Source organism: Patagioenas fasciata, chromosome 4 (assembly GCF_037038585.1).
Source record: "Patagioenas fasciata isolate bPatFas1 chromosome 4, bPatFas1.hap1, whole genome shotgun sequence".
Lineage (NCBI taxonomy): Eukaryota > Metazoa > Chordata > Aves > Columbiformes > Columbidae > Patagioenas > Patagioenas fasciata.
In genome coordinates, this window is record NC_092523.1 from 68,763,243 (window position 1) to 68,782,580 (window position 19,338).

At 40.5% G+C, this 19,338-nt stretch overlaps 1 protein-coding gene across 1 annotated transcript in view; it reads right to left on the bottom strand.

The window, feature by feature from the left end:
- The window catches only part of AFG2A (AFG2 AAA ATPase homolog A), a 200,319-nt gene that overhangs the window by 162,456 nt on the left and 18,525 nt on the right, over positions 1–19,338 (bottom strand). The window contains 2 exon segments of the mRNA XM_065837782.2: positions 2,003–2,212; positions 10,378–10,532. Coding sequence (XP_065693854.2) covers positions 2,003–2,212; positions 10,378–10,532 — 365 coding nt within the window.

A 19,338-nucleotide genomic window follows, 5' to 3' on the forward strand; every position in this document is an offset into this window, starting at 1 on the left:
GAAGGAAAACGCAAGTCTGAAAAGTTAATTATCAAGAAACACACTTCCATTTCAAAAAGCCTGATATCAGTTCCAGGAGAGATATTTGAGTCATAACGTTGAGAACAGGAAAATTACTAGGACTATAAGGAAAAAAAAGCCTTCTCATAAAAAAAAAAAATCATATTCATCTACTTTGGATTTATTGCAGGAACACATGCACTGGAAATTAATTCATGCCTGTTGTGCTTTAAGAAGTGCCACAGACAATGATGTTTAACACATTTAGCACATGATGGATGTTGCCTTTTCTGTCCAGGAAACAAATGTGGAGTCAGAAAAAGGGGGCTATGCTCCCTTCCTGGAGTTAACATATCCAAGGCTGGACATGCTCCAGAGATGTGCTGCTCGAAACATCTGGACATTTGAATATCAGACCAGTTCCAGGTCAAGGGATTTAAACCGACAGGGAATAAAAGGCAGTTTCCTGGAGCCAGCCACTTCTGCTGCAGCTTGTCAATGACAGAGGGGTTTGCACCATCAAACTCCACCACGAAGAAATGCTGCATTCCTGTACAAAAGCATTCCGTACCAGTGCAGCTTCAGATACCTCCTATTCCGCATAAGCCACCTTTACCATTTGCACAATTAAGTGCATTAGTAACGATGCCTTATGTAGCTATGACTGATGAATACAGCATAGTGATATTTATTTTTAGCTGGGTTTTTTGTTTCTGTTTGGTTTTTTGTAGTTTTTGGTTGGTCAGCTTTTTGTTTTGTTTTTCCAGATTGCTACCTTTTTTCCCCACGCTCTCGGGCATCAGTGCTTTGGGAGAGACAAAGAGGAATGTTCTCTTCTAAGCAGCACAGGATGAAAGGGCTACCAGTAACTCTGGAGTACAAAGAACTTCTTTATGGAAGAGGCAGTACAAGGCAGTGTTTCTTAAGGGCTGAGGTTTCCGAGGCTGCTCTCATTGATGTGACCGTGACCCAGAGGCCTGTCTGTAACCCTGGGAAGCACCAGCAAGGATGGGCTGCTGGCCTCGGGGTCAGCGGGACAGGCTCTGCTCGCAGGCAGGATGGATCCAGAGCCGCGGTGTCTCTGAAAGGATCGGCAGAGGAGGAAGCTGTGCAGAAACTCACAACACAGGCGGCTTTGTGAGCAGAGAGATGGTCAACAGACTAGAGGACGTGATCTTACTGCTGAGAAGGAGATACTTTTAAAATACTTCAACAAATGTTTTTTCTTGCACTTCATTAACATTCTGACACAGCTGCGAGAATACCCCATGTGGAATCACTCTGCTGTCTTTTTTTCTGCCTTCCTATGCGTTGAAGCTCGGTTTTATTATTAAATAACTTCCATTCATGCGTTTTCCATACGACCCACGCTAATCAATTACACTGATTCATAGGCAACGAAATCCAAAATTTTTCAATACTTAAAGTGTTCCGTAATGCTGAGAGAATATCCCACTTATCCAAGAGTACTCCAGATATAACTGATTTTGCAAACTTTCTAAAAAACTGATGAAGTGGAACGATTTCCCCTGAAAAAAGGCAAATAGGGCAAGAAAGATCTGTAATGAAACATGAACAGTAAGATACAGAAAGTGACTTTCCTGAGGACTGAAAAGGAATGCAAGAGATGAGATATTATTTCCATGCAAGCAATTATTATAGTAAAAAGAGCTATCAACTATCCAGAGTTGTATTTCATTTATACCGCCTTAAGAATTTCATGGTTTCCACTTTAAAAAATATTTTAAATAACGCCATTAATTAAAATGTCACTACATAGCTTACCCACCCATCCAACATATAATTTCTGTGCTCTGATAATTTAAATAGTACATTTTTTTAAAAGCATACCAAAAAAACCCCACAAACCTATTTACAAGGTGTTTGCTGTAGCATATACGACTATCAGGAACACTAAGAGGCACTGGGTTTTAGCACTGGAAATTAGTAAGCTATCAATAATTATGTAGGAGTTAAGGAAACGTAAGACTAAACAGCCTACCTTGACTGCCAAGAAGTTGAGGCCACTTTCATGAGCCAAAGCCTTTGCTATCATTGTTTTTGAGCACCCAGGAGGTCCGTAGAGCAGCACGCCTTTTGGAGGCTGAATCCCCATTCGGATGAAGGAGCCGGGATGTTTGAGAGGCCATTCAACCGCCTGCTTCAGTTTCAGCTTGACATCTTCTAGTCCTCCTATGTCTGACCAAGACACCTGTGAAGCACACCATTTTGCTAAATTTAGACAACACAGTAAAACTATTAAAACAAAAAAAAAGAACACAACAGAAATGCCCTGTAGAGCACCTATTAGTTATTTCATGAAGTTGTTTGTCATTAAGTCACTTTTTCAAAAAGCCTTTTAACAAGAAACAATTACTAATAAAGTCACATGAGTAAGGGAGGTTAGACTTGCTTTATACTGGAGGATGTGGGTAAAATATTTTCTATCTACTTCAAAGATCAGTAACAAAATATAGAAAAATAACAATAAAATGACATCACGATCATACAGACAGCAACACTTTGTGTGATCACTAGCAAATTCACAACTCAGATCTCTTGTTTTTTAATGTGACGCTGATGCAGAATTTATACATTACTTCAGTGTCCTCCCTGCAGGAAAGGACTGTATGAGCTATACCTGGTTTTATTTACAGCTCCAGAGTAAGGCCCTGATCCCAGCTGTATAATCCCACTAAGCTGAACAGGAACAAGCATTAGAAGTTTTGGAGGTTCCTACACTCACCAGCACTATCAGTCCCATATGGGACTTGGGCATCAGGCATTTGACTAGAAATTTAAAAATAAGCAATCCTCCAAATAGACAAGTATCTACAGAAAAGAAGAACTGCACACAACAAAGCAACACTCAAACGCAACTGCAGTTCAGTTTGCTTTGCTGAAACCACAAGACAGGCTTGTCAGACATACACTGGGACAGAACTAATACATCCCACCCAAAACAGAAGACTGACCTAAAACCTGCTCCACATCTCCCCACATTGCTGTCAACAAGCCTGAGACTTACCCCACATCCCCTGGCCTGTTCTTTGTCCTGTCACCATCCATTCCCGTCCACTTCAAATATTAAACATGTCAAGACGCACCTAAATCAAATGATCTTCTGTCTTAAAACACTCTTCCAAAAATTTACTAGACATAAATCCCCTTCAGCTCTGGAAAGTCAGCTGCACTTGAAGGGCAAGCGGAGTATCACTCAGGCAATGTATCGCCTTTTCTCCTGACTTTGAAAACTGGTGTCACTGCTGGCTTGTCCCTATTGCTATTTTCCTGATACCAGTACACAGAGTGGAAACCACGAGCAGAAAGCCCCTGAACAAGGCAATTCAGTCCACTACCAATGTGGAAAACAAAGAGGATTCGGAAGTGGTGCAAGCGCTTTTGTGTAAGTCCAAGCAAATTGCAAACCAAATAAAACTTCTCCTCGATTGTGAGTCTTTGACATGGAAGAAAATGGCAAAGACAGTGGAGAGCAAACACCAAAGGTCAACACACATGGGTCCACCTCTCCGAGTATTTTTAAAGGCTAACTGGAAAGTGAGGAGCTGCCAGTCTGCTGCCCGCAGAACGTGTCTTTTACACCACGAATATGTTACAGCAACACTAGAAAAAACAGAACCCTTTCTCTTTCTTAGTGGCCAGCAGCTTCTGGTTCTTAAATAATTACTTTATAAGCCTCGGGAAGGATCTGAGGAGAGAGGGATCTGCCAAAGGCAGAAGAGGGAAGGGAAGGGAAGGGAAGGGAAGGGAAGGGAAGGGAAGGGAAGGGAAGGGAAGGGAAGGGAAGGGAAGGGAAGGGAAGGGAAGGGAAGGGAAGGGAAGGGAAGGGAAGGGAAGGGAAGGGAAGGGAAGGGAAGGGAAGGGAAGGGAAGGGAAGGGAAGGGAAGGGAAGGGAAGGGAAGGGAAGGGAAGGGAAGGGAAGGGAAGGGAAGGGAAGGGAAGGGAAGGGAAGGGAAACAAATTCCTATCACCCAGCTTTGAGCCAGGCACCTTGGGCTGCTGACAGAGGAGGGATGGAGGGAGAGCGGGGAAGGGGACAGACACCTTGGCAGAGCGGTTCAGCTGCAGTACGACTGCTTCACAAGTCAGACGGGGGGCTCACACCCAGTTTCTCCCTTTCCTTTAGAGGTGAGATGTCTCGCCTGGGCATCTCACTTAAGTTCCTGAAGTTAGGAAGAATCCTCCCCGTCCACTTGAGTTTTCACAAGAGACAGAAATCTACTTGCAGGGTTTTAATCACCATAAAGCAAACGTACATTTTTCTAAAAAGTGATGACGTGTCAGATACCTCACATGCATATTGCCACTGTTCCACACATGCAAACCAGCTCTTTTAACTCAAATTTCATGGCTGAGTAACATAATTAAGCTCAGAACAGTTAATCCAAGTCTTCTCTGACTCTATATCTAAAATGGTGTCAGTGTTTTAAAATCATTCAAAAGATACACATCACCTGTCCCTACAACCTTTATACTACCTGGCAGCTCTGGCAACTGCACAGAACTAAATCTCAGCACTTTTAAACAAGTAGATGGTTTTCTTACAGAGGACAACGGAAAAAATAAACTTGTTCTCTTTTTCACTAACAATCCTGCTAAAGCGTGGACTAATAATTTCTATCATAATGTCTTTCTAGCCAGACAGATTTTGACAAACATGAAAGAAGAATGTCTTTAAATGAATTAAGCCATCAGAATTCTCTATAACTTTCAGCAACAGGAGGCAAAATCCATTAGTGGTACTTCGCATGCAAGCAAAAAGCCAAAGAGAAAACAGCGAAATGTTAGTTTTACCCTCCTGCAAATCTTCAGACTACTTCACAGGTCTTCTGAGGCATTATTCAAATGATTTTTCAGACGTGCCACGTATCATTTAACATCAACACATGCAATAGAATTGTACAGAAAAGGTGAAGTAGGATGACCTTATATGAAGGTTCCTTTCTGTAATCTGAAGACTTATTTTGATTTTGGTTACATATAAAACCAGGAAGGGGAGAAAAGGGAGACAGCTGGGTCAGGACATACAAACAAGACCACTAAACGTGAGCCTGCCTGTTGTAAGTTGAAAAAAGAGTAGTTAAACAGTCAAAAATTCATTTAACTTATTTAGAATTTCTATAACACGAGGTGTGGATTTCAAGCAGAAATGCTATTAAAAGCAAAAATAGATGATAAAACACTACCTTCACATTCTGGTCAAGTCCTTAATGATTTTTTTTTTCCTCATTTCAAAGGGATAGAGGTAAACAGGAAAAAAAAAACCCACACAAAACAGCCCACCAACAATAAAACTCTTAGAAGTCAGAATTAATTTAGATTCATATGTGCTTGGAAGAGCTAGGTGGATTGCTTTTGCACACACATCCTCAGTGACTTCCAACTCCAATGAACCCAAATTCTAGCATACATGTGAGGACAGTGACACTTCTTTACCTGCACACCAACTCAAAGGTCCTGCAACACAAGCAATGAAGTGTGATATTCTGTCACGGTGGAAATGGTTTTAAAGATTAACCTCGGGGCCGAGCTTACACATACCCATACAGTGCTCTGTTACAGTGTGTAAGACACCAAGATTTCATTATTGCCATAATCTTTAGTTCTCCCCAGGTCAACAGAGCTCAGAATACAATGCAGAACAGCAACTCCTCAGAGGCTGTTAAGCAGCAGCAATAAAGAAATAAAACAGACATGCAAAGGATGTCTCATCCAGAACCTTCTGGCTGCAAAGACACAGATCTGAGTGTTAAATTACAGTAAAAGTAATGAAACAGGCAAGTAAAACCCCATAGCACTCTGCAAAAATTTCAGAAAGACCCATAGGAGAGGGAGGAACAGCAACTACAGTGCAACTCTCCAAAGAACAGAAGTATTAACTTCCTGATTTATAATGTGCATCCCCTCTCTCCCAAATCCCTGTTGCAAAAAAAAAAAAAAAAAGGCAACGTTCTAAAAATGCTGTAACACACAGCAAAGTTCAAGAAAGGTTCTGTAAAAATGGAAAACAAGATGCTACATGGAACCGAGCAGGCGTGTATTTTGTATTTGCCTTGGTCACAGGCAGTGCGCATGGCAGCCTGGCCACCCATGGAAGGATGAAGGAATAGAGAAAAGGGAAACACACACACACACACACACACACAGACACAAAGCCCATGGTGGCACCTCCGCCTCCAACAGCTCCTCCTGCACACAACCTCACCCCAATCTCACTTCAGTTTGGCTGTTTTCCCCACCACTGATTTTGAATATGTTTGGAGTAAGAAAAGAGCTCAAGATACGTCACTGTCAAAACCGCTAATAACCAGCTTGTCATAGAGCACTTTTCAGAAGCAGACTGTGAGGCCTTCTATAAAAGTTACCATTATCCTCAGATACCAAGAAGTGACTTGCTCAAGTCCATCCAAACAACTCACTTCTAATATACCCACTTGCTCTGCAGCTACTACCCCAAGTATACATAGAACAAGAGGTTATTCCAGGCTTTAAATAAGACAGAGGACTGCAACAGAGCAATTCAGTCTAGTAGCCTTCTAAATAGCCAGGCAGCTAGTGCTCAGTTCTAGGACCCAAAAAACAAAGACTGATTTGAAACCCAAATTTTCCTCACAGCCTACTCAAAAGTTCTGCAGATTTTACAGAACAAGTTCTGTGTTGACAAAACAATTTGGAGTTCACGACAAACCAAGTAATCACTTTCATTCAATAGGAGAGGTGATACCAGCTTAAAAAAAAAAAAAAACACAAACAAACAAAAGGAAAAAAAACCCAAGCAATCAGAATAAAACCCCCACATAAGTGGCAAAGCTGTCATGACTATAAAGGGAAGGAGCACTTCAACAAAATTCATTGACTTGTGGCCTTATTTAGAAGTTACTTTGAACTCTTCTTCAATTGATACATGGCTGCTGCAAAGCAGTGAAATATATATATGTGTATATTTATATATATATATCTGAAAATGGTGTGGATGGAACTTTTGGGCTAAGGGAGCTCCCAAGTGAATAATGTATCTGCAACAAACAGCAGAGAAGCAGATTTATTAACATAGTTCAGACTTTTCTCTTCTCTTTTGAAAAAAAAAAAAAAATCACAGTTGATCATTTATTTCATGTTTAAAGTTATTTTTAGGGAGGATTTTTTAGATTATAGTGTTAAGGTCAGATTTCAAAACACAAAGGAATGTAACCCCTGATTTTCTAACAAATGGACCCACACAATTAACTGTCTAGCTGCATACCTTCTGGGGCAAGGACAGCAGGGGAAGAAAGGTCTATCCTCACAGAGAAAGAGTATCTGGAGATTAATCAATATAGGATGATTCAATAAAATACTATGCACATAGATACGCTAACCAGGAAAAACAAAGCACAACAAGTTTTAGGTTTCTCAAAGATAGCTGGATTCCTCTCTCAGCCGTGTTTTCTTTTCTGCTTCCCCCATACCCAGTTTTTATTTTTATAGCTTGATAATAATGCAACAAAAGGTGTAAGTAAGGCAGTTTCTGTTGGCACAAATTACTGTAGGTAACATGTCCCAGTATGACATGGCCAACAGCCAACTAAGTGTTGAACCAGTAAGTGATCCAAGTCCATGGACTGAAAGCAGTGCACTGAAAAGAGCGATGAATCAGTAAAGCAAAATAACTTATTATAGAAATTAGGACTATTAGCATCAGTTCTGTGGCAAGCAAGTAACTTTAAGGTTTCCTCACAGGTGTTGCAGGAGTAGATATTCAGGCATAACAATATTAAACAGCAACAGGACACAGCATCATCGACACAAGATGATGCAACTAATTAATGGCTCTGCAATTGCATTCATTTGGCTTCTTAGATACGTGATTTACTACTGAAACCAAGTACTTCAACATCAAATTAGTTGCAAATGTTAGTGTACTCGAACACACGGCTTCAACCAGAGCAGTTAAATGCAAAGATTAATCAGTGAAGCAAAAAATAAGCCTGTGAAATTAGATTAGGGCATACCTAAAAATCATTACTAGAAGTATGAAATATAAAAATGTTTCATATACTTGTTAAAAAAAGGTATCCAAGAAAGTAGAAGATGCATTATATCTTCTGCTGCAATCTGTGTTCCAAACAAGTCAACCATGTAAATTCTCTGGACACCAGTACATTAAATGCTAATTGACTGGCACTCAGACACTAACTATCAGGTGAGAATAAGACATACTTATTTGCTAATAAATAGCAAATAACACTACCCTAAGTTTAATAACAATGATAAATAGACTTTTTAAATTTCACTTGTGCATGTCTACAAACTACACGGTGGACAATTTTTTTTTTTTTAATTGCTCCACCATGCTAAAATAAATGAATGAGTTTCAGACATCTACAAAGGTTCCCACATCACCTCCCAAGCCCCCAGCAATCAGCCCTACCGAGGGGGCTGCAGCCCAGATTCCTGTTGCTTCCTTCCCCTGTGCTGCAATCTCCGTCACCCAGTTGCAGCGTAACCAAGTTCCTTCAACCAACCCGTGGACTTGAGCTGACTTAGAGCACTTCCCCCCTCAAATACAAATGGCAACTGAGCAGTTAGCCTTGAGGGTGGTGGTGTTACAGTGCTGGATTTACACCACTGTGACTTTCACAGACACCTGTGTCAGTAATTCCAGATATTCAGACTGCTTCTGGCAAGCACAGATACCTTTGGTTTGGTAGGTTGGTAGCTCTTGCCACCCTAAATAATGGTTAAACTGAATTCCAGCACTTCTTTCGGTAGGTGATGTGGGAAGACACAAAATCTGATGCACGCGGTACTTTAGTTTCCATTTCAAACTCATCCCAGGCACCAAGCAGATGGCCTGAAATTTACCCTACATCTTCATAGACTATGCATTATTTTGTAAAAACGCAGGTCCTGTCAGCATGAAAGGAAACTGAACTGTGGTGTTACCTCCCTTCAGTAAAGAAACACATTACAGTAGTATTGCAGTGACTCAGCTGGTGTTTAACAACCAGAAACATGTGACAATCAAGGAAGCCACTGGGAGGATGCTTCAGTGGACAACAGGAGCCTGAGTAGTAGGTTGACCTGGATTCTGAACAGATTTCCTGCAGTAGCTGGAGACCTGGCTTCTACCTGTCTTTATTGTGCTGGTTAGCAGCACCCCATCTAGCTCCAAATGGGCTGCTATATCTAAAAGACAGCACAGTGATAATGATGTGAGCCCAAGAGCCAGGAGCACAACAAGTAATGAGAAAACTGGTAACTCCAATTCTCAGCAGAACTAATTAGCCCGTGCAGATATTGATGCCACTACACCATTTCCAGGAAAAGTTGTCCAGGGCCAGCCCAGACATTTCCACCCAGCGCTTCACTACACAGCATGGACTCTTTAACAAGCCAAGTGTGATATCCGAGCTGGCTGTGTGCAGCATCCTGTTCGCAGATTTTATTTCCCATTCCTATAGTTTGGGAATAAGGGTCTACAGTTGTGAAATCAAATTCCCAGATGACTCATCTTCATGCAACAAGATGTAAATGTTTTCTTCTAGGGCTCGGAGAGCTGTTGAGAAACACCAGCAGAACAGCTCACAGGTTCAAGATTTATTAAGATTAAAGACAACATTTTCTTTTGCTCAATCTTCCTAAACCAGATCAGAGTCATCTTAAACCAGATCAGTTCCCCAGTCCAATTAATGTTGTGTCTGCTACCAAACTACTATAACACAATACTGAGACAGCAGTCAGTGGGGTAAAGGTGAACCTGTCATTGCCAATAGAACTGTTCATGTAATGACAGCCCCAGGTGGGCAACTGCTTGGCAGCAATAACCCACCTACAGTATCTAATTCTGCCCTCTGTTAAAACCATGTAACATCACTGAAGACATTCAGGTCACAGTAGTATGAACTGTGTATAATTAGTCAACTGTTTTACATGAAATCACAGCAACCAATCTTTTCACAGCTTTGTTTCAATACACTTCAGCTACAAATGCTAAAAGCTGGTATCTGCTTAAGTTTGTGTTTGCTCTACAAAAGGCTCCAGCTTGCATGGCTATTCAGGATCTGCTCTGAGCAGACATCTGAAGCTTTATACTCCATTAACCCACTCAGGACATAAAACTACAGATCAGGAGATATGCTCTTCCACTAACAAATTTTCCTAAGGCATTAGGAAATTAAGTTCCTGTAAATGGGTCTTCAAAATTATAATTAAACAAACAAATATGGAAACAAAAAGATGATGCACAACATTTATTGGCAACCTGAGGCTTCCACTTCACAAAATGACTCTCTTTTGGCAGGGCATTTCAATTTCATTTCCCAGTTTTAATGCAGCTCTAACAGCATTGCTAGTGTATTGCAAAAAATAACTTACTTTTGGCACATCAACTGCCACCTCCCTCATGGCGCTGGGCCTGACATCCCACATGCCCTGCAGGAAGTCATTGAAGGCAATCGTCACTGACCCAGCCAGCTCTGCGTCTAATGGGTTACGGCGCTTCCCCAGTGCTCTCCGCAATGCGTACAAACCTATTAAAAACAAACCAACCAAACAAAAAATATGTAGACGTCCTCCAGGTTCTCACAAACATAAAAAGTACAGCACACAAGCACACGGCAGCACTGGAAAGGAAATGATGTTCAAACAAATGTCTCCATGCCAGGCCTTGGCTAGGTCAAAGAACACATAAGACACTTTTGATAAGAGAACAAGAAAAAGAGGATTTCATTACCACAGACAGAATGTAAACTAAATATCTTCCAAAAGACAGAATGAAACAGCCTTGCCGCTGTGTTGCCAGAGCTGAAGTTAACAGGGCAAACTCCAAATGTCCACACATCAAGATGAACACATTTCTAAACCACAGAGGGAAGAGGGAATAACAAATATTTAAGGCAAGTCTATGTGAGCTGATTCCAATTTAACACATCTGCAACCTTGTCCATTCCTCTATTAATATGACAGTGTTTTCCAAGCTGCTCTTAAAAACAAACTGGTAAGATTTCTCTTGCTTTCATTGGAACCCTATTTTGCTATCTATTAAGACAGAAAATACCTATACTTTTCTTGATATTAAAAAACTCTTCCCTGCAACACTCAATAGCTATTTTCTCCCTTCAGCGATCACATCTCTCAAACATAAGTTGCTTTTACCTTCTTTGTTTGGCCAAATCACTCACACACAATACCTATAAATCTGGATACTAATTCCCAGCTTCCTCCTATAATTCAGTCCTTCAAAAGCCGCACAAGTCCCACCCAGTCGCACATCAGTACATCAATACTCCTCTGGCAGGACCAAACAGCGCTGTCTACAGCTCCCAGGCATTCCCCCAGGACAGCAGCTACAGCTCCCCTTGTGTAAGATGCCCAGAAGCACCATGGTTTTCCCACTGTATAATTCTGCATTTTAAGGTCTAAGATAATTTGGAGTTCTGTTGCTTCTATTTCCAATCCTCTTGCGCAAATTGAAACTGTTAAATGTGTGATTTGGTGTATTATTACCTGACGGGTATAATCTTACACACGGGTATACACACAGCTGCACACATGCAGGTATGCAGCACGACCTGTCATGTGTTACCAAAACAATATGAGCCTGTTAGTATGACATCACTTCATCTTGCATGACCATAAAAAGGCAAACATTTGTTAAATCTTTTCTATATTTAACCAAACAAAACATCAATTAGTGCTACATGAAAGCACAATAAAAGGGATAAGCCATTTCTGAAAATAGTCATGGTTTTAACCTTCAGTGGATTGTTGCTTTTTTTTCCTACAGAGTCACTGGTACATGCGGACATGTGAAGTTTCTGACAATGACAGGAATTCTGTATTTCCTACAATATGTACAACGTGTGAAGAGATATAATATCTCCCTTGTGAAGCTGTACAGCTGGTGTCTCTCCATAAACTGCCAATTATGGCAGAGTCTGAGCACCTGCATTCAATACCCAGCCTCTTAATACAATAATGAAAAAAAAGTTTGTAATTCGGGTTTCCTCTTGTGCAGAACATCCAGAACTAATAAGATGTATAAATGAAAGCATTCCATGATGCCGAGGAGAAAAATTAAAATCTGGTCACCAGAGGACAAGCATAAAATACAACTGACCCAGACATTTTAACAACCCAGACAATTTTCATGTTCTTCCTCCCCCCTTTCTTCCTTCCTCTGAAACAGTTCATTTTAAGCAAACAAAAAGCTTCAACAAGACAACACAGATTCATCCCCCAGATTTAAAATTTACAGCCAAGCAATGAACAAACTTGACATCTTATTTTAGTGTCATTGCAGCTAACACTTTTGAGGGTGGGAGCAGGTATTTGGGTTGAGTCCTACATTTGCTTTTTGGTGCAGTCAATTCACATGGGACTCTCACTTAAGAAAAAAAATAAGAAGAAACAACATAACATGAAATTAAGTCACAGAGAAAGTAAGTAACTGATAGAGATCTCTGCTCCTCATTTATGTAAATATCTACTCCATCAGGTACTGGTTTAGCCCAGTGGCCATTTGATGGATTTTAATCATGGTTATCTTTCATTCATGACATAAGGAATTCTTAAAACCAAACAAGTTTATTTTAAAAATTGAGACAGAACAGCACATAAAAAAGCCCAAGTAGAGCACTGCCCTTAACGACCACTATTGCCTGTGCTACTAGGAGTCGGAGTGAAATCTCAGTCTTCAGCAGTGGGTTTGAAATGCAACAGCCTTGAACCAGAACAGGAATAAAGAGGTCACAGCTTTCCAAACAAAGCCTGAATTCATTTCGGCATGTGCACGCACACGCCACTGCACAGGTCAGCACTTAATTGAAACAATGTTTTACATTAAAACAATAATAAAAAACAGATTGAAAAAAGAAAGCATGATTCTTCCTGTTTCCTCCTGTTATCATAATCATTCTTTCCTGCACTTCGGATTGACCTCTAACCAGAGCGGGGGTGGAGAGGGGGACTCTTATTAACAGGAGGAGGATACAGGCAGTCGCTTACAGGAGACAGAAAAGCACATCCTCGTCTGGAGACACTGAATGATGTATTTAATGTAAAGAAATGCAGGATAGGGTGCAAAACATGCTGCTAGAAGCGATGCAGCAGCAAAGGAGGTGGAACACTACAGCAAAACCAAGTTTATCACTACAGAAGTTGTAATGCAGGCAAACTGAAGATTCAGCCATAGTACCTCAGAAAACACCAGGCATCTCAGCTTAGCCCTTGGGTACCTTTAGCACAGGGAGGTTTTGGTTTGAGCACATGGCACTGCTGTGAACCCAACTCTGAGCACAGCATTGCCATCAGCTTTGCTTGCTCCTTTTCAGATGCTACTTCATTCTTAAAGATTAATGAATGTCAATAGCCTTTCAGCAGTGACTGAGGGGGCTGAGAAGTGGGTGAGTATGTTTGCCCAGTTTTATTCCTGCCAGAGTCCTGTGTGACAGGAGGAAGGTCACTGAGGTAGGTACCTGTTCCCAATAAAGGGCACGGGACTGGTCCCCAGGACCACCCTTTGCAAAGCAGAAACTTAACCTGGAAGTTAATGTAGTGAACAACACCAATTCTCAGTGGAGTATAAACGGAAAACCCCAGTTTTAAAAAAAAAAAAAAAAGAAGAAACAAGCATAATAAGTCACGCATGATTACAAACAATGGAAAATAAACAATTTGTTCCAGTCCAACAACTGTGTGCTCTACCTCACCAACTCATCCTGTCTGCCTAGAAGAGAGGAAACTAAGTGGACGGGGTGGGAGGGGAAAGAAAAAACCACCATCAAACAGCAGAACACCCTGTCCTGGTACAGATGATTCTTCTTTGGTACGGGGCTATGCATGAGGTCAATAGCATTGTTTCCCTGTAAGATTTTCTTGCTCATAGCTTGGCTAAGTGTTGGCACATTAGATCATCATCACAAATGTCTGAGCCGAAAAAGAGACCCTGTGACACTGCTATATTTATCAGAGTCTGTGTGTGATTATACATTACTGTAAATAATAGAAAGCATCCACTCAAAACCATGAACATACACACTTTAGTTTTCAAAAACAGAATATACACAACACTTGGGGAAATGAATGGAACAAAACAAAATTATTAATCATGCATCTTTCACTGCCCATCAGCTATTTCTTCCACAAATACATCTTGTCTGGACTTACACTGCCAGAATCTTAATACCAGAATTTGTAAGTAGCTTTGAAGAAGTTGTAATCATCTTGTAAGATTGTTTACAAAAGGAAATGTTTCTTCTTTCCCTGCTCATCTGGCATTTCTCTCTGCAATTATTATAGCCAAACCCAGAAGACACATACCATTTCTCCCTGTGATAGCTATCAGATCCAACATGATACTCTCCTGTGTGACTGGAAGTGGAACAGTGAACAGTGTTCTGAAAGATTTCAGTTTCCTAATGGCAGTGGATGGGGTGCCTTCCTCTACTTCTAGATCTTTACATACTAAACTTCAAAAATTATCAGTTTCATGCATAGAAAAAGCAATTCATACAACTTGAAACCAATTCTGAACTTTAGAAACTGTAAGAGGAGCATACGTGACTTCTCAGGCAATAGATACAAAAGTTATTCCAGTGTTTAATATTTTTGTGATAAGGAGTTCTGCTTTATATTTGACAATTTCTAACCAGCATGGCTTTCTGCACTCATTCATGACAGCAATCCCAAAATTATACTAGGAAATGTTTTCTAGAACATCAATTTCATATACTACAACTCGCATGTATTCTTGAACATATCATAGCCTCATAAACAAAGGGCATTTATATTAGCACTTCATTACATGAGGATATTGGATTGCCAGATGTATGTTGTATGCGTATGTATGTTCTTTGCAGTTATGCATTAATATAGAGTAACACAGACAAAGCCTGTTTGCCTAGCAGATGGAAACCTCACCGTCACCTGGTAAGGATCACTGATGCACAGAGAACGTCCTGTCAGACACATCCTCATCTGCTCAGTCAAATCTTCCACCCTGCGCAGACCCAGCAAACCAGCTCCTGCCCGTCAAGGTGAGACAGCGCCAGGCAATAACAGAGCAGCTGGCACGAGCACCGAGACACAGCAGGGATGTGTCGAGGCAAAGGCTCTTTTTCCCTTTACTCCCCAGATAAAATAATGGAATGACAGCACCAGGCAAGTACCTGCTATCTGTAGACCACCAGCAAGATTTCCTCTGACCTGGAGGCAGGAACCAGCCTTGACAATGGCTGAAAATTCAGACACATTCTTCCATTTGCATCCTAAGAAACTTCTACAGTTTGGAGGGAGGTTTTGGTTTGTTTGATTTTTATTTGTCTTCCCTTCCCCAGTGTAAATAAGTATGGAATCACACCAACAAATTAACCAAGGAATAAAAAACCCACCCGTGGATCAGACTTTCAAATATATATATTTTAACCTTATTTCTTTTTCATTTGACCAATACATGAAATGCATGCTGATTTAGAAAAAATTTCTGGAAGCAGAAACCCTTGCTTTTGCTCTTGAAACTATGTTCTGCGATCTGTCTCTAGCTGACAGTGCTATATGGGAAAATCCCTGAAGAACTTTCATATGCTGTTTGCACAGGAAAGATAATGCCCTTAAATCCCATGTAACCATAACACTGCAAATTCGCTCAGCTAACCTGAGCACTAATCTTCTGTAGGGATTACATACGCGATTTATAGCCCTTTGTGAAGAGCTCCAGCATTTGCTGGAACATGTCTATGGAGCTGACTACAAGTTGCTGAGAGGTACGACGGGAGGGAAAGGAAGGAAGGAAGGAGGAACTGTATTTTCAAAACTTCTTTCATACAGGAAACAGTTTATTCACAGATCAGGTATGCACACATCATTTATCCTAAGACAATGACAACAAGAGGGAAATAAGGAATACCAGACTGCCCGTGTTTCTCGCCTGCTGTCATATTGAGACGCACCTAAGCTAAGGCAAGTCATACGTGCCACGTTACTGGAATAGCAAAGGCAGAAAGGCAAGAAGCAATAGTTAGTGCCTAAATGCTGGCCTAATTGCAATTAAGAAAGTTGTCAAGTCACTATCGCTAAAAGTTAAAGTCAGGAGACCTATGAAAACTTTGCCTGAACATATTTAAGCTCTGTCCTCCAGAAGCAGCTATTCAGTCTACATACAAATGCCGACAGTTAACTGATATTACCCCTGCTGAACTAACACAGACATACAAGTTAAGTCACATTTCTTAAGTTACATCTTTTATGATTCTTTAGCAACTAAATGAAAGAACTGCTTTCAGATCCTAAATCTGCCAATATATATTCCCAGAAAATTATTTGCCTGGACTATGACAGGGAGTCAGAAAACATCAAACTCTTCTCCACTTCTACGCAAATCGCTTAGCTGAAGTATAGTTGTGCTTTTTTCTAGAATAAACTATTATCAGCTATGGAAAACATCCTTTTTTACCCAGATACTGAGAAAACTTGCAACTTTGCAAACTGAAGATGAACATCTACTCTAAGCAGGTTAGTTCACATCTAGTTCTGATGTCAGCAGAGCAAGATGGAGTGAGATGAACTGTAACGCAGTCAGTTCCTCCTTACATACTACGGGAGGAACAATACTCCTACGGATTTTTAGTACAAGCAGAACTGTACCTCAAATGTATTTGAAACTGAGTCTATTACCATCGCTGTTCAAGTTACATTTGAAACCAGACTCGGCACAGAAGCAAAACGGAAAAAATAAAAAGCACAATAACTGCTTCAGAGAGATGATGCTGTACTTGAGGCCCTAGATGTTTCCATATTATGGTCACTTGAAGAACGTAAGAGCAAAACAATCGATTAAACAATTTTTGAAGAGAACTAGGGAAGGAAATGTTAGCCAAAATTCAAGACATTTTAATCTAGAAAAAAAATGCGTCAAATTAAATGCTACCTACACAAACACAAAGTGGCATAAATGAGTATCAGACACTTCATAAAAACACAAAACAGAAGGAAATGAAAAACAAATGCGTTTCCAAATTTTAAAAATATATATATGTATATATATGTGCGTGCATATATCTATATGTGTGTGTGCGTGTGTATATATATATATATATATATATAAAAATAAAACTTCCAAGTCAACACAGGGCAACAAGCAGCTCAGACCATTGTAGAAAAAAAACAAGCCTATAGGATAATTTAGAAGATCACGGACTGCAGAGTGTCTTCAAAAGTCAGTTTAGTCTTGGTCAAACCACTTTCACCCATTCAAAGTTTCTGCATATAGAGCTGAGGCCGCCCCGTTTCTAGCCCCCAGTGCCCAGCACACCTCTACCGCCAGCTCGGTACCCCAAAAGTCTGAGCCCCCCAGGGACACCAAACCCGATGCATGTCACACAACTTGGAGCTGGGTTACCCACACGGCTTTGATTCCAGGTCTAGAAATTAAACAGGGACCACGCAGAACTCTCTGTTGCCGCCAAAGCTCAGCCAACGACCCAGTCTAAGAAATTTGTTCTGTTCTTAAGCATAAATGACATAACGCTAATTTTCAGGAACTGCAAGCTGAGGAATGATATTCCAGCTGCCACTGACAGGCAGCAGTCTGCACAGGTGGGGGTTGCACTGGTGTCCTGCACCCCCACCCACAAACCACACAGCTCCTTTTGGGGCTGAACCTCCAACCCATTCAAACGCACATGTCCCTATACGTGTTGCCACACATGAATAACATCATTCCTTCTGTATCACTCAAGCTGCAGAAGTAAGAACATGGCCTCCAGCTGCCAGGGAGGTTAATTTAGAATATTGTCAATAGTCACTGATCAGCTCTTCAGAATATATCCATTCTTTCCTGCTTATATAAATACCGGCAGACAGAATGGGACGTGCTCTAAACAGACTATTAAGTACTCAACCCACAACTGTGTATATGAAGTCAGCAATCCCATCATCCAATTAACTGCAAGCCAGTTTCAGATAAACACATACTTAAAATTAATTATGATGAAACCCAAAGGTTCATGTGCCCTGACTGCAGTAAGTGCAATGTTTTCCATATAAAATCAAAAATCAAGTACCATTATCAAACAAGAAAAAAGCCAAAAATCATATATAAGAAAAAATAACCACAAAAAGCAACATAATGCGCACCAGTGTATCTTCAGAGAGGCAAACACAGCAAGACTTTTTCTCTCTGGATACAAAGACAATCACACTAAGGAAACATCTGTGCACTCAGCAGAGACACAGGGGAAAAAATATTCAGAAATTTTGCAATCGCATCAGAACGATGCCGAACCAAAGCGAAAGGGTGAGAACCTAACCCAATGCAGCTAAAATAATAATAATTTTTGTGGAATCTTGAGAAAGTAATTGAACTAATTTACACATCTAATACAGCAATTCTAAAATCAAGTCCAACTTTGTCAAGATTTAGGGGTAGGGGGATGAATCCTAAGAAAGAGGGCAAGGGATCCCACAGAGAAGAACAAGGTCAAGCGCTCCACCCAGTCTCAGGCACATTCCTGCAAGCTGCTCAGTGACATCCAGATGTAGCCAGTTGTGCACAAAAGCCACCATTCTGAGTTGGTGCTCCAGGAAACAATCCAACACCACATGTTACAGAGTGAGTCCAAAAAAGCCACATTGCTTCGTTATGTGTGCGTGCAAGAAAGGACACATCTGTTTATAACCTGTTAAGACGCCAAACTATGTCAATTGCTTTGGTTTAAAAACAGCTTCAAAATTACAGAACGCAGTACGAACTTAAAACTCACGAATGCTGAAGATGTAGATTGGATTTTCTTGGTCTTGTTACACTGTAAATTAGCGTGATGGAACACAGTATCAGACAATTCAGATCTTCCAGTCCATATATTAATTCGTAGCTTTACTTCTATATCATGTCTGGACTTCTCAGGGCATTTTAAAATCCAGTGTTATGCCATTTCTGAAAAAAAACTCTAAATTTCATAAGAATAATTTTTTTTGTATTGACCATCTGACCATATATGTTATTTTTATATATATATATATATATATAAACCTGCATGACCTTTTTATAAAAAGGCAAGCAGCCTTTCCTTCCCATGGGAACCAGCATTCAGTTAGATAATGCAGTACCAGACCGTTTGCAACAGCACAGTTTCAGTCTTTTTCTGTGCTACAATAAAAGAAAAAAACACCACCACAGACATAGTATTTTCAGTCACTTTCCAGCAGGGAATAAAATAATTATGGCACGTCAATCAGTGCTTTCTTTTTAAAATCTGCAAATGCAATCAGCTAATTTGAAAACAAACCAAAAAAAACACCCTGCAAAACAAACAATCCCATTGCCCTGGTCATCAACTG